We start from the raw sequence: 26,589 nt of genomic DNA, 5'->3' as shown, positions 1-26,589 counted from the left end.
AGACTACGAGGGACCCCCTAGCAACAGGCATTTAGAGGTGAGTAAAAAAAAAAAAGATATCCAAAGGTTTTTTTGTATCTTTTTTTAAGATTTTTCATGTAGTTTTTTTTTTTTTTTGGGTGGAACCCCATTTTAAGTACTCCAAAAACGGGATCTCCTCACAATAATCTGGATCCTTTATAAATGGGAATTTTGGGTATTCCTAAACTCTTAACAGTTGAGTGACAGTTCTGCTACATGAACAGTCTTTAGAAAATGAACAACTGTGTCTACTTTCCTGACCACCTGCCTATATAGCAGTATTTTATGTTTTTGTACTAAAATACAGGTAACATGTAATGTTAAAGGGTTGGATGAAGCAGCAACACATTATATTATAATCTCAACATAAATGAGAAAGTGCATTAGAGGCCGTCACATTGCTGAGAAATAATTTCTTTTCAGCCAGCATCATTTCCCCTTAGCAGAAATCGAATATTAATGCCGGCACAATAGTGATCATAAATTCTGTGAAAGAAAAAAGCCTTTGTAGCCATCCAGGGAGCAACTGTAAAGAAAGCCAAATAATAAGAGACCAGGCGAGAAGGTTGTGCTGTGAAATGACTCATTTTTGTGGTCAGGCGACCGCGTATTCAGGAAATGAATTCAAATCTGAAAATAAATTATATGCCGCATAAATTGTGAATCAAGAAAAAGCGCACTTATTAAACACAGCCACCAGAGACGCAGGGAAGACTGCGGTTAGATCATGACAGGGCATACTTCTAGAAGTAAATGTTATTCCTGGGGAGGGCTCGGCGTACAATCTGATAAATGGGTGATTTATGAGCCCGATCGAGAAAAAGAAATACACTTCTCAGCTGTCTCTTCAATCAAAATCTTTGTAAAGGTTCAGATGAAGAGGAGATGGTGTAAACCTACAAGGCCGGTATTAAAATAGGAATTATTATTTTGTGTAAGGTCATGTGTCGTTTGAAGCTTCTCCTGAAAAATGACTTTACTCTGAGCTATGCTGCTGAGAAGATCTCTTTGTATATAGAAAAGACAAATACACCCCATATACAAAATTATACAGTAGCTACAAAGGCAACATAAATAGGCCTGTCTCCATGGGGAAAGATACACTTAAGACACACTTCCAAAAGTTACAAAACATTCTGTATAGTTATATAGGGTGATATCTATCCTTTACTTTAGACTCAGCAATACTAAAGTGTACCAGTTGACATAGCAAAATAAGGACATAATTCTGAGAACTGAGTAATTATTTTGCCAACTGGCTAATAAAGGAAAATCATTATATACTGTATCATATAGAAAACTATATACAGTACAGTGCATCCGAAAAGCATCCACATCGCTTCACTTTTTCCACATTTTGTTATGTTACAGCCTTATTCCAAAATTCTACAAACAATACCCCATAATGACAACGTGAAAGAAGTTTGTTTGAAATCTTTGATAATTTATATAGATATAAAAAAAATACATGTATATAAGTATTCACAGCCTTTGCCATGGCACTCTAAATTGAGCTCAGATGCATCCTGTTTCCACTGATCATCCTTGAGATGTTGACTTGATATGATTTGGAAAGGCACACTCCCGTCTATATAAGTTCCCACAGTTAACAGGGAATGTCAGAGCTCAAACCAAGCCATGAAGTCCAAGGAATTGTCTGTAGACCACAGAGACAGGATTGTACTGAGGCACAGATCTTGGGAAGGGTACAGAAAAATTTCTGCAGCATTGAAGTTCGCAGTGAGCACAGTGGTCTCCATCATCCATAAACGGAAGAAGTTTGGAACCACCAGGACTCTTCCTAGAGTGGGCCGTTTAGCCAAACTAAGCGATCGGGGGAGAGGAGCCTTTGTCAGAGAGGTGACCAAGAACCCGATGGTCGCTCTGACAGAGCTCCAGCATTTTTCTGTGGAGAGAGGAGAACCTTCCAGAAGAATAACCATCTCCGCAGCACTCCACCAATCAGGCCTGTATGGTAGAGTGACTTGACAGAAGCCACTCCTCAGTAAAAGGCACATGACAGCCTGCCGGGAGTTTGCCAAAAGGCACCTGAAGGACTCTGACAATGAGAAACAAAATTCTCTGGTCTGATGAAACAAAGGTTGTACTCTTTGGCCTGAATAGCAAGCGTCATATCTGGAGGAAACCAGGCACCTCTTATCACCTGTCAAATACCATCCCTACAGTGAAGCATGGTGGTGGCAGCATCATCCTGTGGAGATGTTTTTCAGTGGCAGGAACGAGGTAAAGATGAATGCAGCAATGTACAGAGACATTCTTGATGAAAACCTGCTCCAGAGCTCTCTGGACCTCCGACTGGGGTGAAGATTTATCTTCCAACAGGACAATGACCCTAAGCACACAGCCCACAAAGGAGTGGCTGTGGAACAACTCTGTGAATGTCCTTGAGTGGCCCAGCCAGAGCCCAGACTTGAACCCGACTAAACATTTCTGGACAGATCTGAAGATGGCTGTGTACTGCAATTCAAAAATACAAGGAAAGAAAAAAATTCTCTGTACATATAGAATGCACAAAACACAACAAATTATATATATATATATATATATATATATATATATTGACATGAAATTTTCACCACGTGTCAGTAACAACCCATGCAATCCATACATACAAATAAACCAAAACAAATAAGTTCAGAAATAAAGTTATGTGTAACAAAATGGAATGACACAGGGAAAAAGTATTGAACACATGAAGAAAGGGAGGCAAAAAGGCATGGAAAGCCAAGACACCAGTTGAAATCTATGAGTAATTAGAAAGCAATCCTACCCTTGTGGGTACAAATCAATATCAGCTGTTTCAGTCTCAATTGATGGTCTATAAAAAGGTGTCTCATTACCAAGGTGTCACACAAGAAACATCTCAGGATGGGTAAAAGCAAAGAGCTCTCTTAAGACCTTCACAACCTAGTTGTTCCAAACATACTGATGGCATTGGTTATAGAAGGATTTTTAAACTTCTGAATGTTCCAGTGAGCACTGTTGGGGCCATAATCCAGAAAGTTGAAAGAACATAATTTCACCATAAACAGGCCAGAGCCAGGTGCTCCTCGCAAGATTTCTGACAGAGGAGTGAAAATAATTATCAGAAGAGTTGTCGAAAAGCCAAGGACCACTTGTGGAGAGCTTCAGAAAGAGCTGGAATATACAGGTACAATTGTTTAAAAGATAACAATAAGTAATGCACTCAACCGCCATGACCTGTGTACATGTTCTCCACGCAAGACTCCATTGCTGAAGAAAAAGCAAGCTTGTCTAATGTTTGCTGCACAACATTTAGACAAGCCTGTGAAAAACTGGGTGAATTTAGTCTGGTCAGATGAGATCAAAACTGAACTCTTTGGATGCCATGATACACACCATGTTGGGAGGTCAAGTGGCACTGCACATCACCCCAAAAACACCCCCATACTAGCAGTGAAGTTTGGAGGTGGGAACATCAGGGTGTGGGGCTGTTTTTCAGCATACAGTACTGGCAAACTTCATATGATTGAATGAAGGATGAATGGAAAAATGTACCAAGACATTATTGATAAAAACCTGCTGCCATCTACCAGGATGACGAAGATGAAACGAGGGTGGACATTTCAGAAAGACAACGATCCCAAACACAAAGCCAAGGAAACTCTCAATTGGTTTCAAAGAAAGAAAAGAAAGAAAATAAAGCTGCTAGAAGAGCCCAGCCAATCACCTGACTTGAATCCAATAGAAAATCTATGGAAAGAACTAAAGATCAGAGTTAATAGAAGAGGCCCATGGAACCTTCAAGATTTAAAGACTGTTTGTGTGGAAGAATGGGCCAAAATCACACCTGAGCAATGCATGCGACTAGTTTCATCATACAGGAGGCATCTTGAAGCTGTCATCAACAAAGGATTTTTTACGAAGTATTAAATAAATTTCAGTTTGTATGTTCAATACTTTTTCCCTGTGTCATCCCATTTTATTATACCTAACTTAATTTCTGAACGTATTTGTTTTGGTTTCTCTGTATGAATGGATTGCATTGGTTGTTACTGACATGTGGTGAAAATATCATGTCAATAGCACCTTTAGAAATATATTTACCTAGAAAAATGGTGACGTGTTCAAATACTTATCTTACCCGCTGTGTGTATGTATGTATGTATATATACACACACACACACACACACACACACACACACACACACACACACACACACAGTATCTGACAAAAGTGAATACACCCCTCACATGTTTGTAAAAAATGTATTATACCTTTTCATGTGACAACACTGAAGAAATGACACTTTGCTACAATGTAAAGTAATGGGTGTACAGCTTGTATAACAGTGTCAATTTGCTGTCCCCTCAAAATAACTCAACACACAGCCATTAATGACTAAACCAATGGCAACAAAAATGAGTACAACCCTAAGTGAAAATGTCCAAATTGGGCCCAAAGTGTGGCCACCATTATTTTACTGCCTTAACCCTCTTGGGCATGGAGTTCACCAGAGCTTCACAGGATGCCACTGGAGTCCTCTTCCACTCCTCCATGACAACATCATGGAGCTGGTGGATGTTAGAGACCTTGTGCTCCTCCACCTCCCGTTTGAGGATGCCCCACAGTACCTTGGCATTCATGGTTCCCTCGATCTGTAGCTCTCCAGTGCCAGCAGCACTCATGCAGCCCCAGACCATGGCACTCTCACCACCATGCTTGACTGTAGACAAGACACACTTGTCTTTGTACTCCTCACCTTGTTGCCGCCACACATGCTTGACATAATCTGAGCCAAATACATTTATCTTGGTCTCATCAGACCACAGGACATGGTTCCAGTAATCCATGTCCTTAGTCTGCTTGTCTTCAGCAAACTGTTTGTTTGCGGGCTTTCTTGTGCATCATTTTTAGAAGAGGCTTCCTTTGGGATGACATCCATGCAGACCAATTTGATGTGTGCGGCATATGGTCTGAGCACTGACAGGCTGTCCCTCCTCCCCTTAAACCTCTGCATCAATGCTGGCAGCACTCATACGTTATTTCCCAAAGACAACCTCTGGATATGACGCTGATCACGTGCACTCAACTTCTTTGGTCGACCATGGTGAGGCCTGTTCTTAGTGGAACCTGTCCTGTTAAACCGCTGTATGGTCTTGGCCACCATGCTGTAGCTCAGTTTCAGGGTCTTGCCAAAACTTCTTATAGCCTATTCCATCTTTATGTAGAGCAACAATTCTTTTTTTCAGATCCTCAGAGAGTTCTTTGCCATGAGGTGCCATGTTGAACTTTCAGTGACGGGGATGCTAATTGGACCCAATTTGGACATTTTCACTTAGGGGTGTACTCACTTTTGTTGCCAGTGGTTTAGACATTAATGCCTGCGCATTGAGTTATTTTGAGGGGACATCAAATTTTGAATGTTATACAAGCTGTACACTCACTACTTTACAATGAAAAGATATAATAAAATATTTACAAAAATGTGAGGGGTGTACTCACTTTTGTGAGATACCGTATATATATATATATATATATATATATATATATATATATATATATATATATATATATATATACACACACACACACACAATTAGAAATAACTTTAGAGGCAATATTTTAGATAATTTAGTAGTGATAGAAGATGCAGTATATCATTTAATAGGGTTCACCTTTTATTACTTTTGCCAATAACATCCCTATGCAGTACAAAGTCCTCAGTACTTTAACACACACTGCTCCATTTGTAAATGAAGGTTTACTTTTTAAAGAGCAACTCCACTTTTGTTGAGAAAAAAAACATTCCCCCTGGGTAATCTACATACATTGCAAGGATTTTTAACTAACTTTGTTGCAGGATTACTACCTTGTTATTTGGAAGAAATAGCTGTTTGTGTCTATGTGCAAGGGAATCTTAATGGGAGTGGTTTTATAATTATCATTCAGCTGCTGTACCTGCAGGGCTCTAATGAGAGAAGTTGCAGGGTCTGCATCCTTTTAGACGTGATTTCCCTTTGGGAGTATCTCACCTTAAATAACATTTTTGTTGCAGGAGATGCTAAAAATTTGACTTGTATCTTAGTGCAGACTCAGTATCAGTATAAATATAAGCCAATCAGTATAAGCCAATCACTCTAGAATGGGGGTGTTCTGTACACGATCTGTGGTAGCCGTATTGCATTGCACTTTACAGTGCTTCAGATTGAAAAGGAAAGGTAAATTTTAATAACATTTAATATGACTTGCTTTGTGTTGCAATTGTAAACGCTCTATATATATTATATATATATATCTATATAGATATATATCTATATCTATATATATCTATATAGATATATATCTATATAGTTATATATATATATTTTTTATGTGCTAAAAAGTGGAGTTATCCTTTAAGTTGCTTATTCTATTGCCCTCCCCTATTCCTCCTGCAGATGGCAAGATGTTCTGAGCAAAGATTGGGAAGCCTCAGAAACTCACAAACGAGCACTCTGCTTTGTTCCCCACACTGCTCTCTTTCAAACTCACAGAACGCTAAGCTGCAACAAAAAGCAGATTGAGCAAATGTGGGTAGGGAACAAAGCTGAAGGTAAAATGGAAAGTGGCCTGCCCTTATAACGACCAATACGTTGCAATTTGTAATATAAATACTGTCCAATCAACATTGGTATTGCAGGATCTCATCCAATAAGATTGAAAGGTTCAAAGGGAGTTTTATAGACTTGTGGATGAATCATATGCCACAAATTTACTTACTAAATCTGAGTATGACTTCATTAGAACTGCCCTACCCCGTACCCCAAAGTTTTATGCTTTACCCAAACTGCATAAAGATATACGTAAACCAACTGGCCGGCCAATAATTTCAGGCAACGGGTCCCTTACGGAGAAATTAAGCCAATATCTAGACGGACATCTGCGACCGTATGTGTTAAGCATACCTAGCTATGTAAAAGACACTATGCATCTTCTGCAGATCATAGACAGCATCCAGGTTCCGCCAAAATCATTTTTGGTGGCCCTGGATGTTGAAGCATTATATAGTTCAATACCTCATGGAAAAGGACTGGCCTGCATCCAACATGTGCTGTCACGCGATGCCCATTGAGTGACGGAAAAAGACATTTCCTGATCAATGCTCTAGATTTCATCTTGCACCACAATTACTTTGTTTAACAGTCATATTTTCCTCCAGGTACAGGGGGTCGCTATGGGGACATCTTGTGCCCCATCATATGCGAACCTGTACCTGGGGGAATGGGAGAGCTGGTGGCGCGAGTCCACATCCACCTGTCCCTACATGGCCAATGTGGTGTTATGGCATCGGTACATAGACGACATTTTGCTCGTCTGGGACGGGACTCCGGAGAACCTCCTAAATTTTGTGCAAAAATTAAACACCAATCCATTTAACCTGACCTTCACCATGACATTTCATGAACAGGAGGTCACTTTTCTGGAAGTGACCATCCACAAGCTGCAGGATGGTTCACTAACCAGCTCCCTATACCGGAAACCGACATCAGGAAATTCCATTCTTCATGCCACTAGTTTTCACCCCCAATCCTTGATCCGTTCGATCCCCTACAGCCAGTATTTAAGGGTTAGGAGAAATTGTACGGACGATACGGTGTTTAAAAGAGAGGCAGACATGTTGAGGGATAGACTCCTGACACGGGGGTACTCCAAAACATGTCTAAAAAGAGCCTTTAGACGGGCATGTTTGAAATCTAGACATACACTAATTTTCAACACAGAACCCAAGACTAACAAAACCAATCCCATTCGGATTATAACTAGATATTCTAACCAACACCGGACTGTAAAACACATTGTGGAAAGATATTGGCATGTTCTAAAATTAGATTCCACCATTGGCCCCTTCGTGCAGGACAAACCATCCTTCACCTTTAAACGGGCCAAGCCCATCAGGGACAATTTAATATCTAGTGAATTTTCAGGGGGAGGTGTCGGGAAACGTGATCCCTGCAAACGTCCTGGTACCTTTCGCTGTGGCGGATGCCCATATTGCCAGTTCATGAACATCAAACCCAATATCAAATTACCGAATGGTCACAAGTATGCCCCTAAACACTTTGCAAATTGCAAAACAATAGGTGTGGTATACCTGTTGATCTGCGAGTGTGCATGCTATTATGTGGGCAAAACTAATCAGGAGTTCTGGCGGCGGGCATACCACCATTTAGCCGCTATGAAATCCCGTAATCCCAGCTTACCACTGGGAAGACATGTTTTGGCGTTTCACGCAGGCAATTTTCCTAGGGTGTCTTTTGTGATCTTGGATCGCGTCCATCCAGGGTTACGCGGCGGGGATTGGAATAAGATCTTGCTGCAGAAAGAACAAAAATTGATTTATCGCTTACAGGCTACCAACCCCCTGGCTTGAATGAGGCCATCTCATTTCGACCCTTCTTGGAGGGTTTTACCTCCGGGGGCCCTGAGTGGGACCCCTCTGAGGTAAATACACCTCTTTTTTCTGTTAGAATTAGCTCCAATGATTTTCTAATGCTATATGCATATGCTTCTCTGCAGGCTATATAAAATTCTCGTTTGCTCTCAGTAAAACAGGCAGGCTGGTCATCATTGGATTCTATATCAACATAGGTCAATTGAATTAAACCTATATGGGATTTTTCAATTTGGCTATAGGTATATGTTTCAATTGTATCATATATACATATGTATGGTAGCATCAGCCCATAATTTTTTTATTTTTTTTTTTATGTTGCCATTCGACATTATTCTTGTTTTTTTGCTCTTGTTTACTTCTTTTGTAGTTTCTTCCATGTCCCTTTGACATATTGGTGTCATTGTTTGGGGATTCTTAGGTTACATCCTCTTTTCCCTTATATAATGGTAGGTACACGTGCTCTGCAATGCTGCGGATCTGGCTCCTGGACCAATGCCATTTCGTTTTTTTTTTTGGGGGGGGGTGTTTTTTGGCTTGCGCCTCAGCAGTCCACTCGGCGCATGAGGGGCCATTGTGCCATCCTTCTTTGTTTGGCGCCTTTTGGTCTCCTTTTTTTCATCACACATGATTGGGACAAGGTGCTCTGTCTCATCGCTGTGGTGGTTTCGTGCACCGCGGGTCCCCGACGAGGACGCCGGTCCCCTCCCAGCATGTGTCAGTTTGTTGCCGGAATTGGAGTTTCCTCCTTCCGTGCTCTGATACGTGGGTGGGACCAAGGGGGCGGGCCTGCGCACCAGGGATTCGGAGGGCGATCCCTCCCCCCTCTCCCCGTTCATGACGTTCACTGGCTCATCAGCTGTTGCTGACGTCCATATCAGTGAACGGTCTTTAAAAGCCTCAGATCCTGAGCAGCCAGTCTCATTCCTACATAGGCGTCGGACTGACCACTCAGCTGCATTATTTCTCCAGGTAACCACTTTATCTTTACCTCTATAGACTGGATGCTCTGTCTTTTGACAGGGGCTATGTGTTATTTGCACATGCAGGCCGACTGACACATCAGTGTGGTGCGGGTTGGCTGTGCTTTTTGCACATCGTTTTTCTTGGTGATTTTAATTAATCACACAACATTTTCTGTTTTCTGTTTTTTTGGCCATCATATGCTGATGGGTTTAAGGGTTTCACCTGCCCCCCTGGTGTGAGACTGGGTCACACAGAGTCACCTAATACTCATCCCTATTTTGCCAAGCTCCATGCGATTCTCCTCTATCTGACATGAATGATTTTCATTCTAGGTAAATTCATAGGTAAGCTACGGGACGGATTGATATATTCATTACACCTATACTTATATTTCTTATATATATATTAAATGTAAGGTTCACGTTCCCTGCCTTTGTGTTCTTTGCATTTAATGCTGATTATGTTTTTTCTTTGATATCCCTGGAGGATTTTCCATTAGACTATATATATTTTTTCACTTTTGTCTTAGGTGACATAAAAGTATTCACCACAGGTGTCTTCAGTGGTTTTGGTGTGGGTGGGGGAGGACGCCCTTTGTGTCCTGTTGTTGGGCTGCTTGCCTACACTGTGTCCTTGGAATTGGCTTTGGTCCATGGGTCTGTTTCCCGTCAGCGGGCCAATGTACCTACTACTTCCCTTTTAAAGTTTGATGCTTTCTAGTACAGTTTCAAAAATTATACGGTGAGAATATCATTTCATAAATATTTTTGATTGTTATTATTATATGCCGTTTCTTATATTAGGAACGTTCTTTAAGATGTCTTACCCTCCTCTTTTTGTAAATGTACAGATAACCACTTATCTCATCATCTGCCCCTGAAGAAGAGGTTCCAATCCAATTAAAACCTCAAAACGCGTCGGGCTCTTTACATGCGCAGACTTTAGCCGCATAAGTTGGTGAGGTGTTTTTTGTATTTATCATTGTACTGTAAATCATGTCATCATTATTGTGATCATTATGTGTACTGTTAGGCATCCTTGTCTTTTTTACTAAAGTTTTTTCACGTTTTTTCTGTCATGATTTTAAATATTTTGATAATAAAATTATATATGTGATTTTGATATACGTTTTGAAGACTCTTGCCTTATAAAGTCCCACTTAGAGGAAAACAACGTTTCTAGTATATTTGCAGGAACCCTCAAGCTGCACAAAAAGGGAGTAAGACTAACAAACTGAAGCAGTAGCCACTAGGTAGAAGCGCACAGCCCTAACCAAATCCAAGCAGTGGAGAGCAATCTCCATACAATGCTTAAAGAAGGCAGGCAGAGACCACTTTAAGGAAGAGGCCCTTGGGCTCACCCCACAGAGTCATGAGGGCATCCATTATGAAGGCCCAAGATTCCCTGGTCCTGGTGACAAACTTGTCCAGTTTGTGGTTGAACCTTGACAACAAAAGGTCCATGTCAGGCAAAACCCCACAGGAGTCTAAAACATTTCCGAGATTGAGACATTGATGGCTTAGAAAGTACATTCGCCAATGTTTAAGATCTCGAATGTCCACTGAGGACAGGTCTGGAATGAAAAATTCTGGCCAAGTCTTTAAATTCCGCATGAGTTTTGGTGCCGTCTTGGTTAATATTATATGCAACCACCATGGCAGTACTGAAGTGCTGAAGGTAAACTCAATTGTTAGTCGAGCTTCCTCTGAACCACAGTGCCTTCCACACCATCAGGACAAAGAACTTTTCTAATTCTATTGTTGGACTGGACAACCAACACTGAAGAGCCTTGAAGATTTTGCTGGTCAGATGCATGGGTAGATCCAGAGACTGAGCCCAATTGTCTCATGCTGTCAGAATGTTGGGTTACAACAGTTTGTAGGGAAACTGGGCATTAGACATGATCTTTAAGGAAGCCACCATAAAGCACAGAACCCTTTAATGAACTGAGGGATGAGGCAAGGACTGAAATCTTGGATCTGAGGCTCCAATGCTTTACCTGGGAAAAGACAACGTGTTTCAGGGCTGTGTTCAGAACAAGGTCCAAATATTCCAGATGGTGCGAGAGATCTAACAAAGACTTATGAAGACTGAGGAAACTCTGTAGGGTCTGTACTGTCTTTTCTACATTGACCGCTAGTCCGCCTGCTGACTGCTTCAGCACAAGCAGATTGTCCAGATACTCCAAAATGGACATTCTCTGAGCTCGACAAAGCAACCAAGCCAGCACCTTGGTGAACACCCATAGGGCTGTGACAAGACTAAAAAGCAGATCCACTAATTTAAAATGTTGTTGCCCTACCCAAAGCGCAGATGGAGCTGATGTGGTGGCAAAATGGAAATATGCAGGTGTCCACCAGGGCCAAGAAATCCCCCTGATGGAAGGAGGAAATCACCGATTGGACAGATTGCATACGGAACTTATGAACATGGTGAAATTTGTTCAAGTACTTGAGATTCAGAAAAAGGCACACACTGCTATTTGGGTTTGGTGCAGTGAAAATGTTGTAATAATATCTACATTTTTCCAGTTCTGGAAGAGTGGCAACAACCTCTGGTCAGTCTAACAGGTCCAGTGCATGGCTGGTTCAAAACTAGGAGGTACAAAGGAACATACCAAATACAACAAAGAAGGCAAAAGACAGGCTGCTGTGGAAGCATAAATAATAATGTAATATGTTTTGCCTTCTCTAAAAAGGCTAACATGTTCTCTTAAAAGAACAATGTGCTTTGCTTGTTTGCTGCAACCAGAAGTGCTAACCCTGTGTAATATCCATGTTCAGCCCTCAAATTTGCAATTTTCACAAAATGCGTGAGTGGAAAATGATTGCTAGTGAGTGTGGGGCTGCCTCTGAAGGGGGGGGGGGGAGCACCGCCGGCAGGCAGTGTTGAATGAGAGCTGTTTTCCCAGCCAGTCACACAGTCCCGTGTCCTGGCCCGGCGCCTTTGACAGACAGAGCACCGGTCCAATGCTGGGATGTGTGACGTCATTCAAAGGCACCAGGACAGGAGGCAGGACTGTGAACAATTCAAATGAAAGTGTTTACAGCGGGCAATCCCCGCTCTCTGATGATCTGGCTGGCCCGCCTCTTCCTCTGCACAGGTGAGGCTGCACTGATGGGCACAGGTCACACTGAATCGATGGGCACTGGTTATACTTCATTAATGGGCACAGGTCACGCTGCACTGATGGGCACAGGTCACGCTGGATTGATGGGCACAGGTCACGCTGGATTGATGGGCACCGGCGAGGCTGCATTGATGGGCACTGGCGAGGCTGTGCTGTTGGGCACTGATAAAGTTGTTGTTAATATTTATTTTTGTAACTTAATTCTGCATAAAACATTTATGTGTCACTTCATGAGATAATTTATGAGGGCGTATTTAGAGGCGGGGAATGGTAGGGGTTGGGTGGGGGTAAACTGGTGGCGAGTAACCCTTAAGGCCTAGCCAGTAGCTCAGGACTTTAAATTTTGAGCCCTGCATGCTGGATGGTGTTGGAACTTACTTAGGGTTAAGGCTTCTTCACGTGGCATTGTTTGGACCCTGTGCTTTGTTTCTTACAGAAAACTTAGGCCTTTTGCCTTTTCTTGTGTATAAAAGTATCCAAGGCATTGCTAAATCTGCATTTTCCCTGGCATTCATTCCAGTTGTTTCTCGAAGGGAAGCTCTGCTGACCAATATGAAACCCTAAAATGCATCTCATGTAAATTGACATAAAACTCTCCTATAAGTGGAAGGACCTGAGCCAATGGCTCAGGCAGAGTAAGAGAACAGATGAATAGTGCAGCAAACATTGATATCAGCAGGTGGGTGCTGTTCTTTTAAGAGAACCTGTCACATTTCCTATTGAGGCTGGGTTCACACTATCATCGCATGCGGCTCACAGCAGGGGTCTAGCGCGTCCCCGTTTACCGTTTTAGGTCCTATTTCAGCCTGAATATTTGGCTGAATTTGGACCTGAAACAGGCCTAAAGACACACAGGACCTCTGTGCAAATTCGCACCGGAGCCACAGCGGAGATATGTGAACCGGCTCCATAGAGAGCCGGTCAAAATCTCTTGCTGATGCGAATTGGATGCGGGGGGAACCCACATCCAATTCGCAATAGTGTGAACCCAGCCTTAGGCAAACTCTCAACCTCATTAAGCATCCTACATGTTTACAACAGGCATGCAGCAGCTAGCAGTCTATACCATACCTGTACGAATGTCATAGCCTTCAGGTTGGCAGAGACCGTCTATAATTAGCTGCAATGTGAACACATTCGTCTTCAGCTTCTCAGATATTTTATCAACTCCTTCTCTTTGGACGAACGCATTAATTTTCCTTTGAATTTTTTCTGATCCAATGTCTTCAGCACTTCCACTCACGAGGCTCAAAAACCTAAAACAAACCAAAAGTAACAGACAGTTTTACAAAGAATCTATAGTGTATATTCAACAAAAACATATTTTGAGTTATTATTGCTGTGTTTCACTTAAAGTGAATGCAAAGCCAAACATTTTTATTTTTTGTATAGACTATGACCCCTCTCAGGTTGTTTCTGTGTGCATCCCATCGGGGAGATTTCTCTTTACTTCCTGCCCAGAGACACTGCAAGAAGTAAGAGAAAATCTCTTGAAAGTGAGGTGATATCCCTTCCTAGACAGAAAAGGTGTCCCCATTGGAATACACCTGTTCCTGTGAAATTTTTATTCATGACTTTCACATTTTTACAAGCTCCGTTTTCCAAATTTATGTGGTTGCCCCGCCCAACGCATTTCATCTTTGCTGGTCATTGCCAGGGGATGGTGCATGCCACCTCTGCCATTTTTATACCTCCACAACAATCTATTCCTAATAGACATGCCATTTCCCCTATGTTCCCCCTAGTGGACATTTGTAGAAGTGACAATCCGCCTAGTTGGGATTTTATTATTGCCACCTTATGGTTTCCTGATAAGACTCCGGGGCATATAATGTGAAAATGCTAAACCACCAAGTTATTGAGGGGCATGTACATAAATTAATGCTCATGTGTCTTTGGGCCCTTATAAATTATATCTAAAAATTAAAATATTAAAAATGTATACTAGGCCATTATTAAGTATAAAAATAAATAAAAGCAATATATAAAATGGGCATATAAAATGAATATATAATAAAAAAGTTTAAATATACTGTGTATATATATAAGTCAATATCAACATTCAGGCGATCAGGTTCTAGAGTTCCTAGTGTCATGGATCCACAAGGTTTCATTCTGCGATATAGCATTCTTTAGATTTGTACTCCTCCAGATTTTAAAAATTCTGTCAACATCATAATTAGGCTCCTGGGGGTCACAATTATGATGGTCAGGGAAATGCCTTGAAGCACTGTGTTTTTTAAAACCTTTCCTATTATTATTTATGTGCTCACCTTTTTTAACAGATAATTTTCTCATGGTCCTTCCAACATATTGTAACCCACAGGGGTACTCCAGTACATATGTTACATGTGTACGGTCACATGAAACACATTTCTTTACATTTTTAAATGTGTTGTGCTTCTGGGTAAAAAAAAACAAAACACTTTTGCTTTCTTCCCCCCCAATTTTCTTTCTTTTTATTCTGGTGCCCCCTGCATCCTCTCATCCTTCTCCTTTGTTGTGTCTCCATGTTCCTGGTTGTTGCCTTCTTATATCTCTTCTGTTTCCCCATCCCTCTATTGGTTGGGGTTACCACAAAATTCTGCTTCCTCTTCCTTGCATGTAATTCCTGAAATTCCCCCCTGGTGATTGTTGCTGGGATTCCCTGCTGAAAAACTCCCATTTTGAGGTCCTCTCCTTTGTGTTCTTCCTGTATATTTGTTCAAACCAATTAAATGTGGAAATCCTTACACTTTGGTTCCCTCTGATTTTTCTGGGGTAAATATTTTTTATATTCATTTGTTCTTCAAAAGTTTTCCCCCAGGTATTCCACTTTTCATTTGGTTTCCTATTGGTGGTTACTGGTTTCCACCCATCCTCCTGTATAACCTCCCTTTCAATGAACAATTCCTTAGATTTTATCATTCCTTCCATTTTTCCCTCCTGTCATGACTTGTTGGTTTCTATAATCAACTGTATCTCTGTGGTACTTTGATCTTTTTTCCTATCCAAATCCAATTTTTTTAATAAATTCATGTAAAACCCTTAATTTCTCTTTGTATTCATTAATTTCTATAAAAGGCCAGAAGTTGTTTGTTTCTTTAACCACTTGCCGACCATCTGCTGCCGATATATAGCGGCAGGTAGGCTCTATTGCGCATAACGCTGCACTGGTACGGCGGTTCGTTTAAGAGATATAGTGGGCGCGCGCCCGCCGACCTGATGCGCGTGGCCGGCCACCCGCAATCGCTCCTCAGAGAGGCAGAATGGGGATCTGTCAATGTAAACAAACAGATCCCTGTTCTGTCAGGGGAGAAGAGAGAGATTGTCTGTTCCTAGTGATCAGGAACAGCAATCTCTCTGTACTCCCTGTCAGTACACTCCCCCCCACAGTTAGAAACACCTACCTAGGACACACTTAACCCATTGATCGCCCCTAATGTTAACACCTTCCTTGCTAGTGTCATTTATACAGTAATCAGTGCACTTTTATAGCACTGATTGCTGTATAAAAATCACTGGTCCCAAAAAAAGTGTCAAAAGTGTCCGATCTGTCTGCCACAATGTCGCAGTCCCACTAAAAATCGCTGATCACCGCCATTACTAGTAAAGTAAATAAATAAATAATGCCATAAATCTATCCCCCTATTTTGTAGATGTTATAGCTTTTGCACAAATCAATTAATATACGCTTATTGCGTTTTTTTTTTAGTCAAAAATACGTAGTAGAATACATATTGGCCTAAACGGATGAAGAAATTTGTTTTTTTACATTTTTGGGGGGATATTTATTATAGCAAAAAGTAAATCTTTTTTTTTGTTCCCCCAAAATTGTCGGTATTTTTGTTTATAGCGCAAAAAATAAAAACCGCAGGGGTGATCAAACACCACCAAAAGAAAGCTCTATTTGAGGAAAAAAAAGGACATCAATTTTATTTGGGTGCAGAGTCGCAAGACCACGCAATTATTAGTTAAAGCGACACAGTGGCCTGGTCATTAAGGAGGTGAATCCTTCCGGGGCTGAAGTGGTTAAACATATGAATTTTAATTTCACTTTCTGTAGCTCTGTTGCATTTCTTCTTTGTATGATCATGCCAAGTAGTTTTCTTTCGCATTGATTAAAAAACTGAAACCATTCATCCATAAGCTCCTTGTCATTTAGATCATCATTAGGAAATGCATTATTATTATTATATAGGTTTTATATCGCGCCAACAGTTTGTGCAGCGCTTTACAACATGAGGGCAGACAGTACAGTTACATTACAATTTGGTACAAGAGGAATCAGAGGGCCCTGCTCATTAGAGCTTACAATCTAAAAAGGGAGGGTCAATGTATACAAAAGGTAATAGCTGTGTGGGGGTGAGCTGATGGAGGAAATAAAACAGTGTTAGTTAGAAGCAGGATAGGCTTCTTTGAACAGAAGGGTTTTCAGGGATCGCCTAAAGATGGATAGATTAGGGGACAATCGGACAGATTGGGGTAGGGAATTCCAAAGGATAGGAGAAGCTCTGGAGAAATCCTGGAGGTGAGCATGGGAGGAGGGGACAAGGGAGCTAGAGAGCAGGAGGTCTTGGGATGACCGAAGAGAGCGGCTTGGTTGGTATTTTGGGACTAGGTTAGAGATGTAGCTGGGGGCAGAGTTATGGACGGCTTTGTACATTCTACCTTAGTCTCCTAGGTGTTATACTCATGTATTTTTCTAGTGTGGCTACGTCCCACCATGCCCTTATTTGCTTGTCCATGGTGTATTTTAGTTGTTTGAAACTACTCCCCACGCTCATACTGTCATTGTCTTCTGATTGATCAAAAATCTGTTCAACTAATGTTTCTATTTGCCATATAAAAATATCCATAGCTGCAGAGGATTATGTTTTGTAGGAATCCTTAGAGTGTTATTAATACATTTGTTTTCTCTGCTTAGAAACCACCCTCTACACTTATATCCACCAGCTGAACACCAACCTATAATCCACAAAGGTGAATAGTGACGCAATAAAGAAAAAAAAGGGTGCTGCACTCTCTTAAAATAAATCCTTACAAAGTGACTAAAAAACTCCTACTATACCATAAAGTGCATGATACAACACATCCAAAATAATGTGCAAATACTTTCAAACACATTGGGGCTTATTTACTAAAGCTGCAGAGTACAAACTCATGCTCACTTCTGCATAGAAACCAATCAGCTTCCAGGTTTTATTGCCAAAGCTAAATTGAACAAGCTGAGCTTAGAAGCCGATTGGCTCCCATGCGGAGCTGCACCAGATTCTGAGTGCCCCAGTTTTAGTAAATCTTCCCCTATCTTGTTATGGTAATATGCATCACTGCACATTAGATGCATTGGTGCAAAGCTGTGTCATTCATTTTGAATGGCACCCCAATGCACCTTGTTATGGACGTGGATTGCAATGCAGAGCACTTACATGCACTGACTGCTGTGCAGGGGCAAAATATTTTGCATGCATGATACTTCTATTCCTCGCTTAAAATGCTCAGTTTTACAATGCTATGAGGGAGGGGCATCGCACACACCTTAGTGGACATGCACAGTTGGGATTTCTGTCAGCTGAGCTCTCCACCAACATGTTTTCATGGACATACTGGGGTTGATTTACTAAAACTGGGGAGTGCAAAATCTGGTTCAGCTCTGCATAGAAACCAATCAGCTTCTAACTTCAGCTTGTTCAATTAAAGTGGCTGTAAAGGCTGAAGGTTTTTTTTTATCTTAATGCATTCAATGCATTAAGATAAAAAGCCTTCTGTGTGCAGCAGCCCCTCATACTTACCTGAGCTCCCTCTCGATCCAGCGATGTCCACGAGTCCCTTGGCCGTCCGGGACTCTCCCTCCTGATTGGCTGAGACAAAGCAGCGGCGCCATTAGCTCCCGCTGCTATCAAAGTCAGTAAGTCAATGAGGAGAGAGAGGAGGCGGGACAGAACCGTGGCTCCGTGTCTGAATTGATACACAGAGCTGCGGCTCGGCTGCCCCCATAGCAAGCTGCTTGCAGTGGGGGGCACTCGCCAGGAGGGAGGGACTAGGAGCGCCGACAGGGAAGCCGAGAAGAGGAGGATCTGGGCTGCTCTGTGCAAAACCACTGCACAGAGCAAGTATAACATTTTTTGTTTTTTCTATAAAAATAACAGAGACTTTAGTATCACTTTAAGCTTTGATAATAAAACCTGGATGCTGATTGGTTTCTATTCAGAGCTGCACCAGATTTTGCACTCTTCATTTTTAGTAAATCAACCCCATTGTGTTCTCAGCAATATGGGGGCAAATGTCCCTGTCGACAGAAAAATGTCAACAGTGCTCATCTACATTATTAATAAGGATGCTTGCAAGCCTCTATTTTACCTCCCAATACGTTTGTTTTTGTCTGTCAATTGGCTACAAACAAAAATGTAGCAAATTTCTCCTTTGTATTTTTTTTTTAGAGATAATAGTTTCTTTTACAAGAGGCTTCCTATGTGTTCCATGGGAGGGGTACAATGTAAAAGTCATCTAATAAGGTTATGTACCCAAATCCATAACTTCTGTACCTTGGGGCACATCCATTGGGGAAACAGAATTGATGATTTATGATTCCTTTAGGGGTTATGTACCAGCACAGAAGGACCTTATACAGGTGCATCTTATAAAATTAGAATATCATCAAAAAGTTAATTTATTTCGGTAATTCAATTCAAAAAGTGAAACTCATATCATATAGATGCGTTACACACAGAGTGATATATTTCAAGCATTTCTTTCTTTTAATTGTAATGATTATGGCTTACAGGTAGTAAAAACCCCAAATTCAGTATCTCAAAAAATTTTAATAGTACATAAGACCAATAAAAAAGGATTTTTAATACAAAAATGTTGGCTTACTGAAAAGTATGTCCATGTACAGTATAGTATGCACTCAATACTTGGTTGGGGCTCCGTTTGCATGAATTACTGCATCAATGCGGCATGGAGGAGATCACCCTGTGGCACTGCTGAGGTGTTATGGAAGCCCAGGTTGCTTTGATAGCGGCCTTCAGCTCATCTGCATTGTTGGGTCTGGTGTCTCATCTTCCTCTTGACAGGACCCCACAAATTTTCTATGGGGTTTAGGTCAGGCGAGTTTGCTGGCCAATCAAACACAGTGATACCATGAGCATTAAACAAAGTATTGGTACTTTTGGCAGTGTGGGCAGGTGGCAAGTCCTGCTGGAAAATGGCTCCCCAAATCATCATGATTATGGCTGTAAGCCATAATCATCAAAATTAAAAGAAATAAATGCTTGAAATATATCACCCTGTGTGTAACGCATCTATATAAAATATATGAGTTTCACTTTCTGAAGATATTCTAATTTTATGAGATGCACCTGTATGTCTTCGAGAGCTATAGTGTTGGTGGAGCTCTTGGTGACATTTGACCAAACCTCATTCTAGTTTGCACTGTACAATGTGCTACCTAAATTTCTACTTTTGTCATATACAATTTGTAAATATAAGGACCCAATACAGGAAAAAGATGAGGCCTGTAGATTGTGGGTTGGTGAGACATCAATCTGCAAAATTTGTTAAAAATTCAGCTGTGAAGATCTTCCAAATGTTTTCCGACTTCTGTATGTTGATATTTTTAGAGGCCCAGTACCTAAAAGCGTGAGATTTCCCAATGTTTCACACAGTAGAGCAAAGGCATGTCTCTGATTTCTGGGTGATATGAGGGATGGAGTCAGAGAGTTAGATCAGGTTATAGAGAAGAATTGGGGAGATTTTCCTTTTAATAGCTGTGAGTTTGTTAATGCACTCAACACATGTCTGAGGAAAGGGGTTTTGCTTGGCTCCAAAAGGTTGCATTATGCTGGGATCTCAAAAATTGAACCATATATGTGGATCTATAGGTTTAGAATTATGAACAAGATCCCAGATGTGCAAGCAACATATTTCACTTATATTCCATGGGATGTCAGTTGATGGTTGTGAAAGCACCCTAATCGACAAGGTCTATTCAATATTTTGTGTGATGATAATATGGTTGATCAGTTCTTGACACCCTGAGAGCTCTGATACACACACAACTACTTTGAGCAGGAAAATGAAATGCTTCCCTTTCCCCACCACAATTGTCTTTCTATTGGTTACCTTGCCCTACTACTGAAGTAGGAGTATGTAAACCCTAACAATGACCCATGTTCATGTGCTCCTTTTTGGGTTGGTAAATACATCACTGTCAGCATTTTGCTATATGTTTGATAGATGCAAAGAGATACATGGTACCTATGGCAGAAATATATGCTGGTTCTTTACAATCTGACATTTCCAAAAGTGTCATACTCATAGTAATTTACCAGTTCCAGGTCTGCTTCTAACCACATCCGCCATCACAGCCCTGATGAAGGGGGAGGGAGCTCCCCTGAAATGAGTTGGCTTTTTCTATCACCTGTGAACTTCAATTAACGTCTTTAATATAATCACAAGTGTGACAAACTATTATACTGAGCGCGCCTCTACACTCATCCATGATTACCCTACAGAGTGCCTTTCCATCACTTTCAGAGAGGCAGCAGCCTGAGACTTGAGCAAGTCTCCCTGACATCACATCTGTATCAGTCACAAACCCACCTGAAGGATAGTACAACCCAGATCATACAAAGTGGTAAAAGCCAAGGACTTTTAAAGGAACATATAAATGCAAGGAGTGACTGACCGCTGGAACTCTGAGTGTGAAGGAAACAATATTTTGGAAAAGACTTCCTACCCAGCTGACCTCTGATCATTTTTGGTTGCCCATCCTGCAGACAGACACGCAGAATGGTTTGACAATAGGATGCGGAAAAGCCCACAACCCTCTTTGCTCTGCTTGAAACATAGATGACTCCATGTACACCTCCTTTATCTTCTAATTGATGTGTGCATCTAATTGGATTATGGATGACTATTGAGGGATTTCTAACACTTTTTCTGTACACCTTATCTTATGAGAACCTCCTACCCTTCCCCCCCAAGGGATGGAGAAGCGACGCACTCTTGCAGGATTCCAGTGAATCTATGGTTTTAATACAATGAACATTATGGGTTTCATCATGCTGATCTTTCCCATGGATCCTGAGGAAGATCCATCAAAACGTGTTGAGTCTACATGAGGCATGTATTCGAACTAAACAAATACTTGAACCCTATTTTAAATTTTTTTATTGTCTGGTTTGTGTTTTGTCTTTGCCAGGAACCACAAACCAGACAGAGACAGAAAGTTCAGTTAAAGTGTTACTAAACCCACAACAGTAAAATCAGTCTGTCTGTATATGCAGTAAAGCATAGTAAAAAGTAGTGGAAATACTGCGCCGACCTCAGATTTGAGCAGCCAACACGACAATCAGACTAATTGTATTGTGAAATATATAATAAATATTTAGCGCTAATGATGTATATAATACACAAGGACTTAACCAGAATGGAAATCTGGAGGCAGATTGTGTTATAGATACAATAATATAACACTCAATGGCTAGAGTGTATAAAAGTTACAAACAAAAGAAAACAATTAGATGTGTAACTGGAATATGCTACTTCAGAATGCGACCGCATAAGCGATGTGAAATCGCATATAGTCACCTGAACACACATATAATATAATATTGAAAAACTGGAGTGTAAGTGAATTTTACAGGCAAACATAAAACAGTTGGGTGTGCAAATCCCAAGGCAACTATTTAAATGATGTGAAATCGCATATACTCAAATAAACCTATATATGAACAAAAGAATATTATGTAGTATATCACAGAAGATTCCAAATACTATAAATGATAATGCGATTAAAGTAAAAATATGTAGGCGATCAAATATCACATAAAATCGCATGAACTCAAAAATGTGAAAAAACTTGAAAAATGTGTTTGCAACACTGATTCAAAAGGGTACGTGCACCTTGGGGTATATAAGAAAGCTTCTCTAGAACATAAAAACAATAAGAATGTATACCCAGATGTGACCTGAAAATAGTATAAATATATTCTCAAATGCAATGTAATATAGTGCCTATAATCCGAGATATAGAGTTCCAAAAATTGGAATTGCACAATGAAGGTAAACTACACACAAATAGGGTATAGGGTGTCTGGCATTGAATGGCACCAATCAGTCCACAAAAATGCTCTGTGTTAGCCCACGAAGACTTGCAGTGCATCCGGAAAGTATTCACAGCGCTTCACTTTTTCCACATTTTGTTATTTTACAGCCTTATTCCAAAATGGAATAGATTCATTATTTTCCTCAAAAATCTACAAACAATACCCCATAATGACAACTTGAAAGAAGTTTCTTTGAAATCTTTGCAAATTTATTAAAAATAAAAAACAAAAAAAAAAAATCCTATGTACATAATAAGTATTCACAGCCTGTGCCATGACACTTAAAACTGAGCTCAGATCCTGTTTCCACTGATCGTCCTTGAGATGTTTCTACAACTTGATTAGAGTCCACCTGTGGTAAAGTCAATTGAGTGGACATGATTTGTAAAAGCACACACCTGTCTATTAGAGATGGGCAAAGGCGTGTTTGGATCCTAGTCCCACCCCACCTGCCCCATCTGGCCAGGAAGCCGACACTGCACGCCACTAATCACAGGCAGTGAGACATTTCCCGGTCTGTTCAGGCGCAGACAGGGAAATGTCTCAATGCCTGTGATTAGCAGTGTGCAGCCTCTACTTCCTGGTGTGATTGGGCAGGTGGGTTGGGACTAGGATCCCGAACATGCCTGAGCACATCTCTAATGTCTATATTAGGTCCCACAATTAACCATGTATGTCAGAGCACAAATCAAGCCATGCAGTCCAAGGAATTGCATTTAGACCTCTGAGACAGGATTGTATTAAATCACAGATCTGGGGAAGGGTACAGAAAAATTTCTGCAGCATTGAAGGTCCCAATAAGCACAGTGGCCTCCATCATCCGTAAATGTTAGAAGTTTGGAACCACCAGGACTCTTCCTAGAGCGGGCTGTCTGGCCAAACTGAGCGATCGGGGGAAAAGGGCCTTAGTCAGAGAGGTGACCAAGAACCCGATAGTCACTCTGACAGAGCTCCAGCGTTTCTCTGTGGAGAGAGGAGAACCTTCCAGAAGAACAACCATCTCTGCAGCACTCCACTAATCAGGCCTGTATGGTAGAGTGGCCAGATGGAAGCCACTCCTCAGTAAAAGGCACATGAAAGCCTGCCTGGAGTTTGCCAAAAGGCACCTGGAGGACTCTCAGACCATGAGAAACAAAATTCTCTGGTCTGATGAAACGAAGATTGAACTCTTTAGCCTGAATGGCAAGCATCATGTCTAGAGGAAACCAGGCACCACTCATTTGGCCAATACCATCCCTACAGTGAAGCATGGCAACATCATGCTGTGGGGATGTTTTCCAGCAGCAGTAACTGGGTGACTAGTCAGGGTAGTCAGGATTGAGGGAAAGATGAATGTAGCAATGTACAGGGACATCCTTGATGAAAACCTGCTCCAGAGCGCTCTGGACCTCAGACTGGGGTGAAGGTTCATCTAGCAACAGGACAACTACCCTAAGCACAGCCAAGATAACAAAGGAATGGCTATGGAACAACTCTGTGAATGTCCTTGAGTGGCCCAGCCAGAGCTCAGACTTGAATCCGACTGAACATTTCTGGAGAGATCTGAAGATGGCTGTGCACCAACGCTCCCCATCCAACCTGATGGAGCTTGAAAGGTCCTGCAAAAAAGAATGGGAGAAACTGCCCAAAAATAGGTGGGCCAAGCTTGTAGCATCATACTCTAAAAGACTTGAGGCTGTAATTGGTGCCAAAGGTGCTTCAACAAAGTATTGAGCAAAGGCTGTGACTACTTATGTACATGAGATTTTATAATTTGTTTTTCATTTTTAATAAATTTGCAAAGATTTCAAACAAACTTCTTTCACGTTATTATGGGGTATTGTTTGTGGAAAATAATGACTGTATGAGCAGAGTGCATTTTTTAGTTTTGGTGGGGTCTTTATACGGATAAAACAGAGGAATGTGTATGCATTGCACATATGTACTACAGTACTTTTTTAAAATTATTTTATCCTGACTTATGGCTACAAGAGCTTTTGTCAGCATACACAAATATATACAACAGGCATGTCCAAAGTCCGGCCCGCGGGCCAATCGCGGCCCGCGGTCCGGTTTCGGACGGCCCGCCTGGTAATTTTGACATATATATCTTTTGTGGCCCCCAACGAATCCCCGAGCGCCGGGGGCCATAAAAGATAGATATGCTGGCTGCCTTGGAGGGGGCGGGACAAGCGCTGTACAGGATACAGGAGAATTTCCTGTTTACACGGCGTCCTGTGTAAAAGGAAGTCCCGTCTCCTGCGCTGCCATTGGACAATTGTTTTGTCCATCATAGGAGGCGGGACTTTCAATTAAAGAGGCCGCCGTGTAAACAGGAATTTCTCCTGTATATCTGTTGGCGCTCGTCCCGCCCCCTCCCTGTCTCCTCCAAGGCTGCAGATGGACATGAATCAGGCTGCACTGACAGCAATGGTGAGTCTGCATTCATGTCAATGTGGTGGGGGCTGCCGTATTTATGTCAATGTGGTGGGGGCTGCATTCATGTCAATGTGGGGGCTGCATTCATGTGAATGTGGTGGCTGCATTCATGTCAATACGGTGGGGGCTGCATTCATGTCAATACGGTGGGGGCTGCATTCATGTCAATACGGTGGGGGCTGCATTCATGTCAATACGGTGGGGGCTGCATTCATGTCAATACGGTGGGGGCTGCATTCATGTCAATACGGTGGGGGCTGCATTCATGTCAATACGGTGGGGGCTGCATTCATGTCAATACGGTGGGGGCTGCATTCATGTCAATACGGTGGGGGCTGCATTCATGTCAATACGGTGGGGGCTGCATTCATGTCAATACGGTGGGGGCTGCATTCATGTCAATACGGTGGGGGCTGCATTCATGTCAATACGGTGGGGGCTGCATTCATGTCAATACGGTGGGGGCTGCATTCATGTCAATACGGTGGGGGCTGCATTCATGTCAATACGGTGGGGGCTGCATTCATGTCAATACGGTGGGGGCTGCATTCATGTCAATACGGTGGGGGCTGCATTCATGTCAATACGGTGGGGGCTGCATTCATGTCAATACGGTGGGGGCTGCATTCATGTCAATACGGTGGGGGCTGCATTCATGTCAATACGGTGGGGGCTGCATTCATGTCAATACGGTGGGGGCTGCATTCATGTCAATACGGTGGGGGCTGCATTCATGTCAATGCGGTGGGGGCTGCATTCATGTCAATGCGGTGGGGGCTGCATTCATGTCAATGCGGTGGGGGCTGCATTCATGTCAATGCGGTGGGGGCTGCATTCATGTCAATACGGTGGGGGCTGCATTCATGTCAATACGGTGGGGGCTGCATTCATGTCAATACGGTGGGGGCTGCATTCATGTCAATACGGTGGGGGCTGCATTCATGTCAATACGGTGGGGGCTGCATTCATGTCAATACGGTGGGGGCTGCATTCATGTCAATACGGTGGGGGCTGCATTCATGTCAATACGGTGGGGGCTGCATTCATGTCAATACGGTGGGGGCTGCATTCATGTCAATACGGTGGGGGCTGCATTCATGTGAATGTGGTGGGGGCTGCATTCATGTGAATGTGGTGGGGGCTGCATTCATGTCAATACGGTGGGGGCTGCATTCATGTCAATACGGTGGGGGCTGCATTCATGTCAATACGGTGGGGGCTGCATTCATGTCAATACGGTGGGGGCTGCATTCATGTCAATGTGGTGGGGGCTGCATTCATGTCAATGTGGTGGGGGCTGCATTCATGTCAATACGGTGGGGGCTGCATTCATGTCAATACGGTGGGGGCTGCATTCATGTCAATACGGTGGGGGCTGCATTCATGTCAATACGGTGGGGGCTGCATTCATGTCAATGTGGTGGGGGCTGCATTCATGTCAATACGGTGGGGGCTGCATTCATGTCAATACGGTGGGGGCTGCATTCATGTCAATACGGTGGGGGCTGCATTCATGTCAATACGGTGGGGGCTGCATTCATGTGAA

At 42.1% G+C, this 26,589-nt stretch overlaps 2 protein-coding genes across 11 annotated transcripts in view; one reads left to right on the top strand and one right to left on the bottom strand.

Annotated features, from left to right (window-relative positions):
• LOC141140667 (S1 RNA-binding domain-containing protein 1-like) overlaps positions 1-26,589 on the bottom strand; it is a 209,076-nt gene that overhangs the window by 4,489 nt on the left and 177,998 nt on the right. For all 6 annotated transcript variants that reach the window (XM_073628071.1, XM_073628069.1, XM_073628070.1 and 3 more), the window contains one exon: positions 13,606-13,790. In XM_073628071.1, the coding sequence (XP_073484172.1) occupies positions 13,606-13,790 (185 nt within the window). The remainder of the gene's footprint in view (positions 1-13,605; positions 13,791-26,589) is intronic.
• The window catches only part of LOC141140669 (protein kinase C epsilon type-like), a 358,981-nt gene that overhangs the window by 311,710 nt on the left and 20,682 nt on the right, over positions 1-26,589 (top strand). For 2 of the 5 annotated variants that reach the window (XR_012243975.1, XR_012243974.1), the window contains exon 3: positions 10,255-10,361. The exons of 2 other annotated variants lie outside the window; for them this stretch is intronic. Coding sequence is in view for 1 of the 3 variants with exons in the window: in XM_073628076.1 (XP_073484177.1) it covers positions 10,255-10,307 (53 nt within the window). In the remaining 2 variants the exon portion in view is untranslated. Of the gene's footprint in view, positions 1-10,254; positions 10,382-26,589 lie in introns of those variants that run through there. One more of the 5 variants, XM_073628076.1, reaches the window with a different exon arrangement.

The sequence above is a fragment of the Aquarana catesbeiana genome, linkage group LG04 (assembly GCF_042186555.1).
Source record: "Aquarana catesbeiana isolate 2022-GZ linkage group LG04, ASM4218655v1, whole genome shotgun sequence".
Taxonomy (NCBI): domain Eukaryota; kingdom Metazoa; phylum Chordata; class Amphibia; order Anura; family Ranidae; genus Aquarana; species Aquarana catesbeiana.
Note: the sequence above shows the minus strand (reverse complement) of the source record. Positions and strands in the feature narration are given on the sequence as shown.